The sequence below is a fragment of the Orycteropus afer genome, unplaced genomic scaffold (assembly GCF_000298275.1).
Source record: "Orycteropus afer afer isolate SDZICR_OR568_19922 unplaced genomic scaffold, OryAfe1.0 scaffold00096, whole genome shotgun sequence".
NCBI classification, from domain to species: Eukaryota; Metazoa; Chordata; class Mammalia; order Tubulidentata; family Orycteropodidae; genus Orycteropus; species Orycteropus afer.
In genome coordinates this window covers 7532439-7553491 of record NW_006921683.1, presented here as the reverse complement: position 1 = coordinate 7553491, position 21053 = coordinate 7532439, and the positions used below count along the sequence as shown (strand labels likewise).

At 37.2% G+C, this 21053-nt stretch overlaps 1 protein-coding gene across 1 annotated transcript in view; it reads right to left on the bottom strand.

The window, feature by feature from the left end:
- Positions 1-21053, bottom strand: part of FMN2 (formin 2) — a 784241-nt gene that overhangs the window by 68458 nt on the left and 694730 nt on the right. Inside the window, exon 13 of the mRNA XM_042781203.1 lies at positions 6464-6613. Coding sequence (XP_042637137.1) covers positions 6464-6613 — 150 coding nt within the window. The remainder of the gene's footprint in view (positions 1-6463; positions 6614-21053) is intronic.

Here is a 21053-nt window from a genome sequence, read left to right as displayed (position 1 = left end):
TTAGAAAAGAATTTGTGCCACACCATTAATACCACCTTTAAGGGTAGTTCTACTATGCTAAGATATTCTGCTAATTACAGGGGTCATTTATAAAGGTTTAATGAATTAGAGTAGTAGATTATATGTACTTCCTTTGGGAAGCTTCTCTGTCCTCACCTCAATGAGACTGCTGTGAAGCAAATAACAGAAACCCTCCTCTCTGGCAGCAGGGTTGGCTTTTTGAACTGCTGAGCTAACCACGGTACCCCATGCTTCTGGCTACTGTGGCTGATGCAAAGATGAAAATGACTCATTTGGAGTTCCTGCCTGTAATTTTTCTAAGTGGAGTGAATTAATCTCTCCTCCTGGGTTATAAGAATATAAATCATGGCTGTGGCTGGTGGCCATTTGTCTATCCTGAAAGAACAATGTGGCTTGGAAATTAAGCTAATCTAGAGAGAAGTGCCACTCCTCGGAAGGAAGGTTGGGCATTCCTACTTCCGTAGTGATACTGCCTCAGAAACCCAAGGAGGGGTCGCTATGAGTTGGGGCCGACTCAATGGCAAATAACAACAACAACAACAACAACAGAGAGAAGTGGAAGGGTGAGAGAAGAGAAGAAAGACAAAAGAGGAAGAGGAAAGAGGGATTGCCACTGTCATCGAGTTGATTCTGACTCATAGCAACACTATAAGATAGAGAGATAGAGTAGAACTGTCCCATGGGGTTTCCAAAGCTGTAAATATTTATGGAAACAGACAGCCTCTTCCTCCCACAGAGTGGCTGGTGGGATTGAACCACTGACCTACTGGTTAGCACACTATGCCTTACCACTATACCACCAGAACACTTTAAGAGGGACTAAGAGTACATTTTAAAAGATAGACAGAAAAGAGACAGACAGAAGGAGACTGAGATACAGACACACCTGGTTAATTACCACCATTTGCTGTAGTTATTTCAGCATTCAGGTATTCTTTAGGGAAGCTCCATCCCTGGCTTTCAGGGATCTAAACAAATAAAGTCTCTCTTTTTGCTTAATGTATTTGGATTTGGGCTATTTATTAACTACAATGATAAAGTTAAATTATGTAAGAAAACATGTTCATTACTTTACCAGATGGAGCATTTATTTCCATGTACATGTCAAATATAATGATGTAACAAATCAAATATACAAATAGTTATTGAGAGACTAAGTGGGTAAAGGCACTTTAGTGACAGTTGAGAGCTATACTAGAAATGATAAAACTAATCTCATTGGAAAATTATGACAAATTGCAAAAATCCAAAAAGTTATAATATAAAATAAAAATAGATGAACAGGTAGGCAGTATAGGAAGAATTATTAAACAAAATACACCAATAAGTACTACAGGAATACAGAGGAGAGAACAATCAGTTTAAGGAACAACATCCCATTTGAAGAATTTGTAATTCTACTCAAATTGATATAGATTATATCAGAGGTATAATATCGGTTGTGGGTTGAATTGTGTCCCCAAGATATGTTGAAGTCTTAATCTCTGATACCTATGAATAGGATCTTACTTGGAAATAAGATCTTTACAGATGTAATCAAGTTAAGATAAGGTCATACTGTAGTATAGTGGGCCCTGAATCCAATAGGAGTGGTGTCCATATAAGAGAAGGAGAAGAGAGAGACACAGGCACAGAAGGCCATGTGAAGGTGGAGGCAGAGAGTGGAATTATGCTGCCACAAGCCAAGGAATGCCTGCGGCTACCAGAAGCTGGAAGAAGCAAAGAAGCCTAGAGGCTTCAGAGAAAGCACAGCCCTGCTAACACCTTTATTTTGGACTTGTAGCCTCCAGAACTGTGAGAGAATGAATTCCTATTGTTTTAAGCTACCCAGTTTGTGGTACTTTGTTATGGCAGTGTAAGAAGTTAATATAACACCCTTAACTGACCATACCACACCCTTAACTGACCATACCTCATCTCCCTATGGATGGCCTAGAGCCTCAGAGAATTCCTGAAATACCCTTCCACTAAACTACAGAAAGTAGAATATAAAGTTTACACAAGGCAGGGCAGCTTCATGGGTGTGTATCTGTGCAGTGCACACCTGTGCAGTCTGCTCTCAGAAGGGTCCTGCACTTGATTAATGCTTAATTGTTGCTGTCTTAAGATTCTTACTTTTGAACAAGGAGTACCATATTTCCACTTTGCACTGGGCCCACAGATTATGTATTAAGGAAATGGACAGAATTGCTATACACACAACTCATATCAAAGAGTCTTGCTTTTCAAAGCAACCTGGTTATCATTTGCCAAAGCCCTAATATATTTTGGAAGTCAAAGGGAAAAGCAGCCCTCTCTCAACTGTCATGTATGCCTCCTTAACCCTTTATTAAAAGGAAATGATTTAGAAAAACAAGAAGGCTGCCAAGAAGAGCACATGTGATTTGCCAATTTACAACACTGCCAAAGTGAAAGCGAAGTCACCAAGAGAGAGTCAAAAAGCCCATTGTATACTTCTAGAACATGACAAGAACAGGGTGAAGTGAAAAAGAAAAAAGCTGTTGATTTTATAAGATACTTAGAGAGTGAAGAAAAGCTACTTCTGGGCATGCCAAATGCATAAAATATCACAAAGACCTGGATATTGTGATTGAGAAATACAATTCTATGTCATGAAATGCATGCTGGATGGGGACTATGAGTATGATTAGGCAATTTGTATCTCAACTAGTCAGTCTCAAAATTTTCTCCAAGACAGGCATCTAATCAGCTTAACTAGGGCTGCATAGTATGAAGGAGAGATGCAATGAGTGTGTCCACTTGTGTTCTTGTCCTGGCCTTTCCTCAGGCTACAAAGCCATAGACACGGCCAGCCTGATGCTGCTGTCCATTCATCTGATGTACTTATTAGAATACCTACTCCCATGCCACAGCTTCATCAGTCCTATCCTGTTGATACATAAATCTCACCATTCCCACTCTCATTAGGGTTTGGATCCCAGATATTGTGCAAATAATCTTGCAAAGTGAAGTACTAGTCTTCCAGTTTTGTACTTTAGGGTGAATGAATTTCAGGCTCTTTTCCAGGGGCTGAAGTTTTTGATTGCAGCTGAGAGGAAGCATATGAGAAACCAGTGAGGTCCCCACTAAGGGAAATGTGATGTGCTATACTAAAACATTTTCTCTCTTCACAATTTTACAAACAGAGCAAGCAAAACAACAACAACAACAACAACAACAACAACAACAAAAAACACAGCAAAACAAACAAGTAAACAAACAAACAAAACAACATTTGATATGTAGCTAAGTTTGGAGGAAATGATCAATGGCTCAAATTGGCATATTTTAAAGCAACTGTCTCTCTTTTTTTTTTTTTTTTATTAGGATTTGGGTGAAGATTTACAGAGTAAATTCACTTTTCATACAGCAGTTCACATATACTTTGTCTCATGTCATTGACCAAAATTTACAATGCAGCAGCTCCCCTCCCACTTCCTCCCCGTTACCTCCTCCCAGTGTCCATCCCTTCATACTCTTCGAGAGGCCCATTTTCTGCCAACCCTGTATATGATCTTGGATACACTCTCCATTTAGACATACATAATTGTTTAGCTTGTTCACCCATCTATCCGTCCCTATACCCATATTTGCTTTCATTAACAACTCAGTATTGTATTTACAAAGGGGTTCATATTTGTTGTTTGTAATGCCCATGTAACTCTCTCTGTCTTTCTCATCCTCAATGCTGCCATATTGGTCACTCACATTTGGTACATTGCCCTTCTCTTCACCCAAATCAATATTTATCTCTATCTATCTAACAGCATTCCCTCCCCTTCCCTCCCACCCCTGGTAACCAACAAAGAAAATGTCCTCCAATATATAAACATTTCCTTAACATTTACAATAACGGACTAATACAATATTTGTCCTTTTGTGACTGACTTATTTCGCTCAGCATAATGTCCTCCAAGTTCATCCACGTTATGCGGTGTTCTGCAGATTCTACATTATTCTTTAGCGTTGCATAGTATTCCATTGTGTGAATGTACCAAAGTTTGGTTATCCATTCCTCAGTTGTTGGACATCTAGGTTGTTTCCAAGTTTTGGCTATTGTAAATAGTGCTGCGATGAACATCGGCGTGCATATATCTGTTCTTGTTATGGCTCTCACTTCTTTAGGGTATATACCTAGTAATGGGATGGCTGGGTCAAATGGTATTTGTATTTCCAACTTTTGAAGGAATCGCCATACTGCTTTCCACAATGGTTGTACCATTTTACAGTCCCACCAGCAGTGTATGAGAGTCCCAATCTCTCCACAACCTCGCCAGCATTTGTTATTTTCTGTCTTGTTGAACTTTGCTACTAGTGCTGGAGCAAGATGGTATCTCATTGTTGTTTTGATTTGCATCTCTCTAATAGCTAATGATCGTGAGCATTTCTTCATATGTTTGTTGGCCGCTTGAATATCCTCCTTGGTGAAGTGTCTGTTCATGTCTTCTGCCCATTTTTTAATTGGATTGTTTGTCTTTTTGTTATTGAGGTGTTGGAGTGTTCTATAAATTCTAGAGATAAGTCCCTTGTCAGATATGTTATTACCAAATATTTTTTCCCAATCTGTAGGTTCTCTTTTGACTCTTTTGGAGAAGTCTTTGGAAGCACATAAACATTTAATTTTTAGAAGGTCCCAATCATCTGGCTTCTCTTCTGCTGTTGGTGCATTTTGAATTATGCTTGGTAGTCTATTTATACCAACTATTAGGGCCCTTAAGTTTGAGCCTAAATTTTCCTTGAAAAACTGTATAGTTCTAGGTTTCACATTTAAGTCTTTGATCCATCTGGAGTTTGTTTTTGTGTGTGGTGTGAGGTACATATCTTGTTTCATTTTTCTGCAAATGGATCTCCAGTTTTGCCAGCACCATTTATTAAACAAACATTCTCTTCCCCACTTAATGGATTTGGGGCCTTTGTCAAAGATCAGCTGACTATAGGTTGATGGATCTATACCTGGGTTCTCAATTCTATTCCATTGGTCTATGTATCTGTCATTGAACCAATACCAGGCAGTTTTGACTACTGTGGCTGTATAGTAGGTTTTGAGATCCGGCAATGTGAGACCTCCTACTTTGTTTTTCTTCTTCAGTAGTGCTTTGCTTATCCGAGGTCTCTTTCCTTTCCATATAAAGTTAGTGATCATTTTTTCCATATCCCTAAAGAATGTTGATGGGATCTGGATTGGGATTGCATTGAATGTATAGATTGCTTTGAAAGCAACTGTCTCTTATCTCACCTGCATGGACTTTTGACTAAATCTCATCTTTTATGTAAACTTCTACTGATTCATTGGAAAGTAAAATAAGCTCACTAATTTTGGAATGCATGCTGTGTTTTCCTTCTGTTTGAAATGGTCACCTTTTCCATCTACTATTCACTGAGATACAGGTTTCTTCTCTGACAAAGGTATGAAATCTAGGCAATTGATATGAGTTACACATGTCTGGCATAGTCCAATTGCTCATTTTTAGCAATTAATTTCACGTAACAAAAAAAGGCATCAAAATCTACTCAAAAATGAAAAGTAGGTGGATAATCAGATTTCATATGTAAGCAAGAAAAAATAAAAACAAAAAGCAGAAAACTGTGGACTTTGTGGTAGTAATGAGCAAAGTTCCTCAGGATGTACATTCTCTACGGCTCTAAAACAGAGACACTGTCAGGCAGGGATGTTAGAGAGTACACTAACTGGCTTGGTATTAGGATTTATTTTGTAGTATAGGTTATGTTTCCCTTTCATCCTCGCACTAGACCCAGCTATTTGAAGATGCTGCCCTGGGAGGGTTAGCTTTCTGTATGACTTAATATTTAATATGCCTCAATGGGATTTCATATTTGCAGTGAAAGAGTCTTTATTTCATATGCTTAAAAAGGGAAAATGTCCTTCATTCCTGAAAAGATTTACTTTAGGAAATGTGATGTAATTCTATAAGAATCTTGAAAGATTTTTTTTTTTTTTAAATTGATCATCTGTGTTTTTCAGTGATATCTGGGGTAAAATGAATGGTAAAATCTGTAATAATATGAACAGTAAAATTTTTCACAATATAACATGATTAACAAAAGGAAAAAAAATCATCATACCTTTACAGTCTTTGCTATAGGTCATTTGAGGTGAGTGGGTTTACCACCCTGGTAGAGTTTTCCAAATCTTCTTCACATGTCTGTTTTATGTGGTTTCCTCACCACAGAAGGGGTTTCACCAGTCAGTGGTCCTGGAAGTCACACTCCAGCTATCTTCTATCGCATCCCAGCCTCTGTGCAGACTCTTCTCCTACTCAAACTCTAAATTTTACCAAATCTCAGTACCTTCTTAGGCTTGCTACCTCAGTTGAGGGCCATTTAATATTTCATTCATAGTATAAACGTTGGCAACCCTAGTAGTGTCACACCTAATAAAACACCAGTTTTAAAATGCCATTGTGCAGATGAAAATACCTACCTCTCTTGTAGAACAAGTTTATTTTCTTTCTTCCAAAAGTCTTTAAAGTCAGAGCTGAATTCATGCCAGATACTGAAGAAAACATTTGGGGACACCTCCTTCTCTCCAATTTTTGGTTTCATGAAGAAATAGGCTGTAGTCTCCAAAAAGCTGTCAAAGCACACACACACAAGAGCATAAAAGCTATGATTACTTTCCAATAAGGGATATTCACTCTCTATCCAAATGTTGATTTCATTCATACATAGTTATTGTTACCAAGAGGACTCAAGCTGTTCAGGCACCAACAGGGTTCTCTTAAGTCTTATGTTAGAGTTCTGGATAAAGTTGCTGTAAATAATACAAATCTTCTATCTACTTATCATTAAACCAGGGGGGAAAAAAAAATCAGTTGCTATGGGGTTGATTTTTGACTCATAGCAATCTCGTATGTGTTATAGTAGATCATCAGGCTTTTCTTCTAAGATACCTCTGGGTGGACTTGAACCTCCAGCCTTTCAGTTAGCAGCTAAGTGCATTAACTGTTTGTACCACCCAGGGGCTAATAACTACCTCTAGGCCAAGTCACTTTTAAAAACTAATCATGAATTTTTTGGCATATTTCAGAAATGAAGCTATTGTGCAATTGGGGAATACTCAAAATGGAGGGCCTATATTTCATTACTAAAATCTAAATAAATGAAATATTAGTTTTTTTTCCCCAAAAAATTATTATGTATTCCATATTCACATTAAGTTATATTACTTAAATACAATTTGGCTTCCAATACCGTTGGAAGAAACAAAAAACAGGAGTATCAGAGGACATGGACAAAATCTGCCATTAAAGATTATGGTCATATCATTGACTGGACACCAGTATGGCAGCCAGCATAGGGATCGTAGACTGGTCAATGTCAATCTGATGTCAGAAGGTGCAACTACAGAGATTCCTTATAAATAAGCTGCATACAACTCAGAAGATGTTCAAAAGAGTGATTTGACAAAGAACACAAAGCTAATAAAAGGTAGGTTTTTGTCTTAACAAGTATGATTCCATGGACAAAATCCTGAGAAGGACCTAGGCCATACCATAGTGAGGTAACCTGGGCAGCTGGTCAGAGTATGGCCAGAGATGCTGTGAAAAGGCATGTCATTCAAATAACTCTTGACTGCCCCTTCTACCCAGCAGTATTTGTGCTACATATAGTCTGAGTGACCTCAAAGTAACAATTTCCAAGGCAACTTAATTATTCCATGTTGTGCTGCTTAGTTAGAAATTTGTACAAACACACAAACACACATGCATTCACTTGGTCACATAGCTTATTTTAAATCCTTAATAAAAAAATACCTCATTGAACTTAAAATTATAAAAATAAAGTTGTAAGGTGAATTTTCTCAGAATAAGCAGGGGACTGAATATCACACACAAAAGAAGAAAATTCACAATCACTCCTGACTATGTGTGGCCAGTCCACTCTGTTTCTAAACTCGGCTATAGTGGTCTCTGAGCAGTAAGATTCCCAGAGACATCAGTTTGTAGATTCTGAGGAAAAAAATGACAACACTGATTTGATAAGATGTGTGGATCTCAGGAAATAGATATTTCTGCCTAGTTATCTTACTAAGAAAAATGATGCAGTACAGTCAATCCAGAGAAAGAGCTAGACTGTGAAGTGGACATGGTATGTGAGAATTTGGACACCACAAGCTATGGTAATAACATCAGAATGCACCCACAGAATGTGTTGATGGTGTGAGGACTGCCAGGAGAGTAGATGTCAGAGAACATAAATAGGCTGGGCCTTATCTGGGTCATATTTTATTAAAACTGATAAAGTATACACATATTTCTTTCCTGGGAAAACCTGCCATTCTCCTTATATGCCTAAAGGGTATTTATGACCTGCTAACTAGAAGGTTGGTGGTTCAAACCCACCAGCCACTCCTCAGAAGATTGGGCAATCTACTTCCATAGGCATACTGCCTCGGAAACCCAAGGATGGGTCGCTATGAGTAGGAGATGACTCGACAGCATATAACAACAACAATGGGCTGAAATTAGGTCTCAAATCCTTTGGCTATACATTTACTCTTTTTCATCATTTTCGTGTATTTATGGCACATAAAATTGATTATTAGATATCAAGCTAGTCTGTTGGGGCAGAAACATATAAATTATAATAGCTGCTTCATCCGTTCAGTAATCTAACATTTCAAAAGTTCTATCATAAAGCAGCATGGTATAAAGGAAAGAATATAGGATTTAGAATGAGAGGACATGGAAAGAAATTGGATCCTGATTCTGTGACTAGCTATATTGGCAAACAATTTAACATCATTGTGCCTTAGCTTTCATTTGTAAAACAGAGATCAATGCAAACAATTCTTTTGAAGTCTAGTGGGGGAAATAGCCATGAATTTCCAGCGTTTGTTAATCTATTTAACATAAGATAAATTTATATTTCATATTATTTTTCATTACATTTGTTTATATTTTATATTAAAGGTATACATATATTTCCTAAAAATTTTCTCTAAATTTTATCTAATTCAGTTGGGGCTGATTTATTAATAGACACTCATGTAACTATGTTTCCTATAGGGATCTTTGTGTTATGGGTAAGTATAGAGGCTTCCAATATTAATAATAATTAGTTATTTTCATTTTTCAATAATTTCTCTGGGCTCTGTCATAAATTACCCACATAGCCTTGAGCAAGTAACTTAATTTCCAAGTTTCAGTATTTTATATATAGAAAGAGTTTTGTTTTATTGTAACCCTTCTGAATTGTCTGCTTTATCTAAATTCAAAACCAGGAGGGTCCATCCACCATACAGCAATAGAGAAATGCTGAAGGGGACAAGAAACCTTATCTGTGAACTTCCTCACTAGACAGGCTGTTCTGTGAGACTCCCAATATGGTTCTACCATATTAAGAGCCTACAGTGAAAAGAAATGCAGGTATAACACTAAAATAAATGCAGTAATCACAATAAGTGACAACTCCAGAGGCCACTGAACAACAAAGAACCTTTTGATCTGGATTCCTAAATTCTACAGAACTTTCTTTTAGGAAATGACTTGATGTAGCCCTTTCTGGAAAGTATCAACATTGCACTTCTCATGGAACAAAGATCAGAAAGCAATTTACTTCCATAGTGATACTGCCTCGGAAACCCAAGGAGGAATCACTATGAGTTGGGTCCAACTTGACGGCACATAACAACAACAACAACATTGATGACTGGGATCTTAAAAGCCTGCAAGCAGCCATCTAGATGTAATGATGGGTCTCTCCTCATCCAGTGCAAAGAAGAATGAAGAAAACCAAAGATTCATGGAAAGAATTAGTCCTAGTGACTGGTACACCATGTGATCCGGAGCTTATACGATTACAAGACCAGAAGAACTAGATGGTGTCTGGCTACCAATGTCAACCACTAAGAGGGACATCTATGTAGGAGATCCTGGATAGAGAGGGAGAACAATGTGGAAAAAAACTCAAAAGCATTTGGAAAAAAGAAAGGGGTGGGTGGAGACCAGGTTTGCTGGTCTGAGAGAACCTGGTGGAACCACTGAGACTATGGCCCTTAGGTGCCCTTCAGGTCTAGAATTGAACCCACACTTGTGGCTTCCAGCCTAGCAAAAGACAGCCATAGGCATTGAACATGTACCTGAGGTAAATACATTCCTTGGAAAGAACAATCGTGAGAGAAAGAAGGGCTGTTTATGCACAGGGAGCCAGCTCAGGGGGCAGGGGTGCATGGACTGATGGACACAGGGAAGAGGTGACTGTCGGAAGGAAGTGGGAGGGGAGCTGCTGCATTGTGGTGAATTGTGGTCAATGTCATGAGACAAAGTGTATGTGAACTGCTGTATGGAAAGGGAATTTGCTCTGTAAATTTTCACCCAAATAACAATAAACAACAACAACAACAAAAGAGTAGCTATTAAGTATTAAAAAGACAGTAAAGCAGAAGAATTGTTTTGTGATTTTCCTGAATGCTGACTCAAAAACAGAGAGAGCAACTAACATATTAAAACAAAGCTCATGATAAAACATCTACAAAAATAATAGTTGTCCACTATCCCTACAAACTCAAACAGGTGGGGACAAACAATTAACAATTGCAAACCCCACATGTTTCCACATTGGTTTAGGAGGAAACAAAGGAGAACAACAAGGGAACTCCCCTAAAAATAGAAGGTCTTCCAAAGAAAAAGAAAGTATTTCTGCAAAGTGTGAACTAAAGCTGATACATGAAAGAGAAGATGTGAGTCTGAGGCCAGAGTCCTAGTAGCCTCCAGGAAAATTTTTAACCAGAAACCTTTTAGTGTCAGCAATACTAACAAGACTTTTGGAATTCTAAACACTCCTTAGGGCTTTTATCTGCCCTCCAGTCTCAGCAGGTATCAAGGAACTTCCTCCGAACTCAGCACGCATCACAAAAGCCATCCGGATTCAGCACTTATCGGAGATTTGTTGGGTTCCTGAAAGTCTCCCACATACCTGAGCCTCCATCCTCCCTAGATAATATTTTCCTAAGTGAACTTTGGAGCCGGGGGGGGGGGGGTTTCTTTACGTCCCCCAACATCTTAGATCACTGCCCTAAGTCCCTTAGCAACCACCAATCATCTGTACCCTCTGTACCCTCTTGCCCTGGTGCTGCCCCTCCCCATATTGTTTCATAAATTTGTGAGAATACTGGGCACGGGGTCTTTTGCTCAAGCCACTGATCTGGTAAGGGCAAAGACCCTAACTTAAGTTAGCTAATAAACCCTCCTATTGCTTTTGCATTGTCGTGTGTTGGCATATTTCTCTCGCCAAGGAACTCCTTCATAACCTGGGCACAACAAAGAAAGGATCCATGCGCTGGGAAAGTTCTGAGGCCTGGGATCAGTCTGAGCTACGTGAACCTTGAGTACTAACAGAAACTCTCTGCTAAACATTGAAAGAAAATGATGGGATTAGAATTCAGATTTGGAATGATAAATCCAGAACAAAGGAAGTACAAAATGCTGATGAGATGGAGGGGACAAAGACATAGGGAGCAGAGGCCTTTTGGTTAAAAAAAAAAATCACTGTGCAAAAGCAACAAAATAGGAAGCTCTAGTGCAGTGAAGATAGAAAAGCTATCCTGACATTTCTCTCTCTTCCCAAAACCAAAACCAAAACAAAACGCACTGCCATTGAGTTAATTCTGACTCATGGCAACTCTCATTGGTTTTCCAAGGCTGTAAATCTTTACAGAAGTAAATTTTCTTATCCTCTTCCCATGGAGCAGCTGGTGGGTTTGAACCACTGATCTTCTGGTCAGCAGCCAAATGCCTTACCCACTATGCTACCAAAGTTCCCTTTCCCTCCTAAAAGTTCAGTAAAACAAATTTCATGTAAAAAAGTGTGCAAAAGAAAAATACTGCAATGGAAAAGCATAAGCAATTCAAATGCTAAGCATACTAACTTTGGTGTGGCTCTATTTATAATCAAAGTAAACTTTAAGACAAATAATTATTAACAGAGCATCATTCCATAATGATAAAAACATCAAACTATCAGAAAGACACAATAATCCTAAATATGTGTGACTAATAAATTTCAAATACATGAACCAAAGTATGTAGAACTAAACAAAAAATATCACCAAAGATATAGAAAGTTTGAATAATAGCATTACCAAGTCAACCTAATTGTCATTAATCCAACCAAAAACCCAATGCCATTGAGTCAATTCTGACTCATAGTGACCCTATAGGACAGAGTAAAACTGCTCCATAAGGTTCTAAGTCTTCTTTATAGAAGCAGCCTGCCTCATTTTTCTCCCATGGAATGGTTGGTGGGTTTGAACTAACCTTTTGATTTGCAGAAGAATACTTTAACCCCTGCAGAAATTAAGAGCTTCTTAATTGGTGTTACAGACATTGTAATCACAATGGGAGATCATAAAACAGAACATAAAAAAATCACAGATCAGAGCTTAGGTCATAAAAAAGTCAGGACTAAAGCTAGGATGTTTTCTCTATTCTCTTCAAAACTGTACTGAAACTGCAAGCCAGTTAAAACAAAGTATAAAGTTTAGGGGGGAGGGACTATTGTTCTATTGTTCTATGGCATCTACAAACACCGTAAGATAAAACAAAACCTACTAAAGCTAAAGAATGCATTTAGTAAGGCTGTAAAATGTTGTTAAGTACCATCGAGTGGTTCTGACTCACAGTGACCCTATGTACAACAGAGCAAAATCACTGCCCAGTCCTGCAACATCCTCACAATCTTTGCTATGCTTGAGCCCATTTTTATAGCCATTGTGTCAATCCATCTCATTGAGGGTCTTCCTCTCCTGCTGACCTTCTCTCTACTTGACCAAGTATGAAGTCTTCCTGCATGGACTGGTCCCTCCTGATAACATGGCCAAAGTATGTGAAATGATGTCTTGCCATTATCGCTTCTAAGGAGCATTTTGACTGTACTTCTTCCAAGATAGATTTGTTTGTTCTTCTTGCAGTCCATGGTCCATTCAATATTCTTCATGAACACCATAATTCAAAGGCATTAACTCTTCTCTGGTTTTCCTTATTCATTGTCCAGCTTTCACAGGCATATGAGGCAATTGAAAATATCACACTGTGGATCAAGTACACCTTAGTCCTCAAAATGACATTTTACACTATAAAGAGTTTTTTTGTAGCAGATTTGCCCAATGCAATATGCCATTTGGTCTCATAACTATTACTTCCACGGACATTGATTATGGAGGCCAGCAAAATGAAATCCTTGACAACTTCAATTTTTTTCTGTTTATCATATGTTGCTTATTGGTCCAGTTATGATGTATTTTATTTTCTTTATGTTGAGGTGTAGCCCATACTGTAGTCTGTAGTCTTTTATCTTTGGTAAATGCTTCAAGTCCTCTTTGCTATCAGCAAGCAAGGTTGTGTCATTTGCATATCACAGACTGTTAATGAGTCTTCCTCCAATCCTGATGCCATGTTTTTCTTTATATAGTCCACCTTCTCAGATTATTTGTTCAGCATACAGATTAAGTAAGTATGGTGAAAGGATAAAACTCTGTTACACACCTTTCCTGATTTTAAACATGCAGTATTCTGTTGTTCTGCATGAACAACTGCCACTTGGTATAGTACAGGTTCCTCATGAGCACAATGAAGTGTCCTGGAATTTTCATTTTTTTGCTGGGCTATATATATAATTTGTTATGATCCATACAGATTAATACACTGTCATAGTCAATGAAACATAAACATCTTTCTAATTTTTTTCTGTTTTCAGTCAAGATCCATTTGACATTAGAAATGGTATCTCTGGTTCCACAACCTCTTCTGAATTTGACTTAAATTTCTGGCAGTGTCTTGTACATTTACTGCTGCAACAGGTGTTTTTAATTATCTTCAGAAAAGTTTTACTTGTATGTGATACTAATGATATTGTTCACTACATTGTTCCATGTATTGTAAATAAGGTAAATATTAAAAACTTAATTGTACATCTATATACTACCCAGAGACTGCTAAAAATGAATTTTAAAAGTCATATAATTTGTATTACCATCATGAAACTACAAATATCTAAACTTAAATTTAACAAGTAGTGTGTAAAAATTACAAAGTATTATTGAGAGAAATTTTAAAAAGCCTAAATGATTGGAAGGGAGCTCTGGTAGCATAGTGCCTAAGGCACTTGACTGCTAATCAGAAGGCTGGTGGTTTAAACCCATCAGCCACTCCTCGGAAGGAAGACGGGGCAATCTACTTCCATAGTGATACTGCCTCAGAAACCCAAGGAGGGGTCACTATGAGTCAGGTCCGACTTGATGGCACATAACAATGACAACAACAACAAATGATTGGAAAGATATAATAGATTCTTGGGATGGAAGACTCAATATGGTTAAGATAAATCTGCCCCAAATTAATCTAAAGATTCAAAGTAATTTCAGTCTAGGTTTTTTTTTTTTGTTTGTTTGTTTTTCAGGAAATGGCATATTAATTCTCAAATTTATGTGGAACTGCAAATCATCTAAGATAGAAAAAAAAAGAACTAGCCAATTTCATGAGTTACTATAAAGCTACAGTAATCAATACAATATGGTATTAGAATAAGAACTGAAAGAGAGAAATACATAAGGTCATTTGATTTTTGACAAAATGCCAGGTTAATTCAATGGGAGAAGAAGTCTTTTATGCAATGTTGTTGGAATACAGAATTTATATATGTAAAAATAAATTATCCTCACCCAATACAAAAAAAAAAAAAAACAAAAAAACACACATTCAAGTAAAAGGTAGGAACATAAAACTTCTAATATAAGAGAAAATCTTTACATCTTCAGACCAGGCAAAACTTTCTTAGACAAAACACGGAAAGCACTAATCATAAAGAAAAAGGTTGGTATACTGGACTTTAGAAAAATAAAAACAATTTTTCTTTTCAAAAGTCACTATTAAGGATATAAGTAGGTACTATTCTAGGAGAAATATTCTCAATACATGAGAATTGACAGAGGACACCCTTAGAATACATAAAGAACTCTCAAAACTCATACTATAGCAAGAAAAAAACCACCAAATAAATAAAAACTGAGCAAATATTTGGATAGTAAATTCATGAACATGTGTTCAGTATCATTATTCATCAAGGAAATACTACTTAAGAGCACAATGACATGCAATTTCCCATTTATAGGGGTTTGCTTTTATCAAAAAGACTTAAAATAAGAAATGCAGGTGAGGATATGAAGCAATTGGAATTCTCACATATTGCTTTTGAGTGTATAAAATGGTTAAGCCACATTAGAGAAGAGTTTGACAGTTTCTTATAACGTTAAACATATACCTACCATATGACTCAGCAAATGCACCCCTCAAGTGTTAATTCCAAGAGAAATGAAAACATATGTCAATGTTGTACAGGAATGTTCATAGAAGCTGTGCTGGTAATAACTCAAAACTACAAATTCAAAAGTTTATCTACAGGAGAATGGATAAATAAACTATGATATATAAATACAATGGAATACTACTTAGCAATATAAAAGAACTATTAATGGGGCAATCTACTTCCGTAGTGATACTGCCTCAGAAACCCAAGGAGGGGTCGCTATGAGTAGGGTTTGACTCGACGGCACATAACAACAACAACAACAACATTGAGATCTAAAAAATGTTATTAAAAGAAAAACAAACAAAACAAAACCAAGGAGCAAATTAACACCACTAAAGACAAATGAGGGAGCTCTGGTAGCATAGTGGCTACGACACTTGCCTGCTAACCAGACGGCTGGCGGTTCAAACCCACCAGCCACTCCTCGGAAGGAAGGTTGGGCAATCCTACTTCCGTAGTGATACTGCCTTGGAAACCCAAGGAGGGGTCGCTATGAGTCGGGGCCGACTCGACGGCACATAACAACAACAACAACAAAGACAAATGAAGGAGCCAAGTGCTTGGCTGCTAATCAAACAGTCGGCAGTTTGAATCCATCAGCTGCTCTATAGGAGAAAGATGTGACAGTCTGTTTCTGTAAAGATTATGGACTTTGGAAACCTTATGGGGCAGTTCTAGTATGTCCTGTGAAGTCTCTTTGACTCAGAACCGACTTGATAGCAATAGATTTAAAGACCAATGAGAACATGCTGAAAAGACATGTGTCTCTCAAAAACAGATAAATAAAATAGGTGCATGATAAATTTTAAAACATGCTAAAACAAATTAACAACATGATAGAGGCTATCAAAAGAGAAGAACATAAATTCAAATGAGAAAAACTCAGAAATGAGGTTGTTTCAAATGACAGAACTTTGGAAAGTTTAAAATGCTCATTTCACACATGAACATTGAAACAAAAGTAACATAAGATTTAATATGTATACCTGATAATGACTTAATGGAAATAAAAGACAAAATGAAAGGAAAATTTAAAAATCAAAGAGAAATAAAAAAATAAAGATATGAGAGAATGTTATAAGTATGGGAGGTAAGAAAAGAAATTACAACATGTGTGTTATGAAAATCTCCATAGTAGAAAATCAAAGCAATGGAACAGAACACATACTAAAAAAAAAAAAAAAAGATTCAGGAAAAATTTCCTGAAATAAGTGCATAAAAAGATTTAAAAATACATATTGGAAAGGCATGCCAATAACCAACATTGACATATATTCTAGTAAAACTACTGTATTGAAAGATCATAGAAGGAAAAAGAGAAAAAAATTATTTGGTCATCCATGCAAAAAGACCAAGTTCCTTATAAAGGAAAGAATCTTACTATCATCAGGCATTTAGGACACAATACTTTATATCAGAAGATAATATTTAAGATATTAAAGATAGAAAGTGTGAACCAAGTATTTTATATCCAACCAAATTTCCTTTCAAGAATAAAGGCCACAGATAAACTGTTTTCAAGATTTAATAAACAATAATAATAATAAAACTCAAGAAATTATGTTCCTAGGATTAGTTAGTGAGAAATCTACCAAAGAAGGAGCTTCAGAAAATCAAGATGGCAGAGAAGACATGGACATCAGGATCAGCAAGTCAGGATTCTTGACATGAGAAAAAGGATATAGACTGTAGACTTTACAGTAAAACTGTGTGCCTTGAATTTGAATTGAAACTACTAATATGAAGTAACAACATATTTTGATTCTAATTCTATTCACTGAAATGTCTAAACACAATATTAATTCAATAGCAAGAAACAATACTGGAGCCCAGACTGTGATCTTCAGAGACCATTTCAAATAAAAGGAATGGACCAGTGCTTCCTGTAGAAATGGCTCAATCCAAGAACCAGGAGTGTACGCCCACAGAAGTCAGTCAGCATGGAAGGTAATGGTGAAAGAACTCAGAAGTGAACTTAAAGACAGAATATTTTGTATATCAGTGAGTATAATATCTGCAAAAGACTGAAACACATAAAAATATGTTTTGTCCACAAGTTCATTACAACTAAAAGGAAAATAAAAATGATTTGGTTACTCTTGGAGCAACCAAACTCTTGGAGATAAAGAACTATCTCACTCTTTTGAAAACTGATAAACTAAGGGAAAGAATCATGAAACATGCTAAGCATGCATTTCCTATACAAACCATATTACTGAATACTCTATAGTAAATGAAGGACTTTTTCTTCAAATAAAATGTATTTCACTTCGTAACTGAAAATTTACTAAAAAATCACTATTTTGTAGTTCCTAATGAATAATGTATCTAGATACTGATTGTATAAGGCTGGAAACATCACAAAAAGAGACAATTAAACATTACATGCTTCCTCTTGGTAGAACACACCACCACCTTTGAAGTCATTTTGCCAAAATAATCAAATGCCAAACCGATCAAGCATTCATAGCTAACTTGCAATCTTCAGGAACTACAGGACCAAGGATCATGTTCTATAGCACTAGAATAATGTCAGGAAAATCCAGGCTGTGAATTTCAAGGGGAAAAAGTGTTAGAGGAGAACCTATTAAAGAGACATAAGAGATATCATCTACTTACAATAGTTGGGATTTATTTATATCTTATTTCAAACAGTGTAACAAAAAAAAAAGCATTAAATATAAATAAGCTAATTGGAATTTTGAACAATGACTGGATATTTGGTGATATCAATGCATAAGAATAATTATTATTAGGAGTAAATTTGATTTGGTTATGTTTTGTAAACAGAACATTCTAGAACAGGCAAATGCACAAAGACCAAAGCTATCACTGGTTACTGGGGATGGCAGAGAGAAAGAAAGAGGGAGTCATTGTTTTGGTAGCACTGAAATGAATGTAATTAATGTCACTGAATTGTACACATAAAAACTCAAAATAACAAAATGTTGTTTTAAAAATTTTTTTAAAAAGCATCCTTCACAGATATGTACTAAAATCCATATACATGGAATTATTTCTGTTGAGGATATCCTTCAAAAATAATATGTTGTTGTTGTTGTTATTTGCCGTTGAGTCGGCCCCGACTCATAGCGACCCCTCCTTGGGTTTCTGAGGCAGCATCACTACAGAAATAGGATTGCCCAAGCTTCCTTCCGAGGAGTCCCTGGTGGGTTTGAACCGCCAGCCCTCTGGTTAGCAGTCAAGTGCCTTAGGCACTATGCTACCAGAGCTCCTCAAAAATAATATAGGATGGGCAATAATTCTTTAAGGATATGGAAAAACCAATCACTAACTTTATATGGAAAGGAAAGAGACTTCAGATAAGCAAAGCACTATTGAAGAAGAACACAGTAGGTCTCATACTGCCAGATCTCAAATCCTACTACACAGTCACAGTAGTCAAAACTGCCTAGTATTGGTATAATGACAGAAACATAGACCAATGGTATAGAATTGAGAACCCAGAATTAGATCCATTGACCTATGGTCAGCTGATCTTTGACAAAGGGCCAAAATACATTCAATGAGGAAGAGAATGTTTAATAAATAGTGCTGGCAAAACTGGATATCCATTTGCAGAAAAGTCAAACAAGATCTGTACTTCACACCATACACAAAAACTAACTCCACATGGATCAAATGTGAAACCTAAAACTATAAAGTTCCTCAAGGAAAAACTGGGAGCAAGAAGGCTGGCGGTTCAAACCCACCAGCCACTCCTCGGAAGGAAGGTTGTGCAATCTACTTCCATAGTGATACTGCCTTGGAAATCCAAGGAGGGGTCACTATGAGTTGGGGCCGACTCGATGGCACATAACAACAACAACAACAATATATGTCATAAATAGATTATCAAGCAAAATCCAAAATACACAAACAACAGAAGAGAAACTAGATAAATGGGACCTTTTCAAAATTAAATTTGTATGTGCTTCCAAAGACTTTTCCAAGAGTCAAAAGGGAACCTACAGATTGGGAAACAATATTCAGCAATAATATCTCTGACAAGGGACTTATCTCTAGAATTTATAGAAAGCTCCAACGCCTCAGCAACAAAAAGACAAATAATCCAATTCAAAAATGGGCAGAAGACATGAATAGATACTTCACCAAAGAGGATATTCAGGCAGCCAACAAACACTGAAGAAATGCTCATGATCATTAACCATTGGAGAGATGTAAATCAAAACAATAAGATACTGTCTTGCCCCAGCACTGGCAATGTTCAACAAGACAGAAAATAACAAATGCTGGCAAGGATGCAGAGAGATTGGGACTCACATACACTGCTGGTAGGGCTGTCAAATGATACAACCACTGTGGAAAGCAGTATGGCGATTCCTTCAAAAGTTGTAATTAGAAATACCATTTGACCCAGCCATTCCATTACTAGGTATATATCCTAAAGAAGTGAGAGCCAGGACAAGAACAGACATATGCATACCCATGTTCATTGCAGCACTATTTACAATAGCCAAAAGATGGAAACAACCTAGGTGTACATCAACTGAAGAATGGATAACCAAACTATGGTACATACACACAATGGAATACTATGCAACCCTAAAGAATAATGTAGAATCTACAAAAACCACATAACATGGATGAACTTGGAGGACATTATGCTGAGTGAAATAAGTCAATCACAGAAGGACAAATATTGTATTAGTCTGTTACTGTAAAAAGTCAAGGAAAGGTTCATATATGAAAGGAAATTTTCTTTGTTGGTTAACAGGGGTTGGAGGGTAAGGTGGGGAACACTGTTAGAGGTAGAGAAAAGTATTGATTTGGGTGAAGATAAGGGCAATGTACCAAATGTGAGTGATCAACATGATGACACTGTGGAAGAGGAAGACATAGAGAGGTGCATGGGAGGTACAGACAAAAAGATGAACCCTTTTGCACATACAGTACTGAATTCTCAGTGAAGGCAAACAGGGATATATGAGTGGACGGATGCGTGGAGAGACTGAACTATTAGGTATGTCTATGCAGGGGGGAGTGTGTTCAAGACCGTGTATAGGGTTGGCAGACAATTTTCTACAGATGCATAGGTATTTTCTGTAAGAATTCTCATGTATACAGTACAGCTGACAAGGACAAGGCTGTAGTCACTTCTTGGCCACAGCCAGCTACTCAGAGGGAGTGAGTAGTTGGACCTGTGAGCTAGGGACCATAGTCACTGGGGACATCAAGCTCAATTGGCATGACATACTACACAAGACATTGTTCCACGTCGTACTTTGGTGAGTAGCAACTGGGATCTTAAAAGCTTGCAAGGAGTCATCTAGATGCAACAATGCGTCTCCTTGTCCAGAGCAAAGAAGAATGAAGAAAACCAAAAATTCACAGAAACAATTAGTCCAAGTGACTAGTACACCATGCAATCCTCAGCCTATAGGACTATGAGACCAGAAGAACTAGATGGTACCTGGCTACCACTATGAACCACTCAAAGGGGGATGTGTATAAGTGATGCTGGAGAGAGTGGGAGAACAATGTGGAACAAAACTCAAAATCATTAAAAAAAAAAATTAAAAAAAGGACCAGGTTTGTTGGTCTGATAGAGCCTGATGAAACCAATGAGACCCCTAGCTGTTCTTCAGGTCTGGAATTGAACCCACTCCTGTGGCTTCCAGACAAATAAAAGACAGGTATATGAAATGAACATTTATGTTAGGTAGATACGCTCCTTGGAAAGA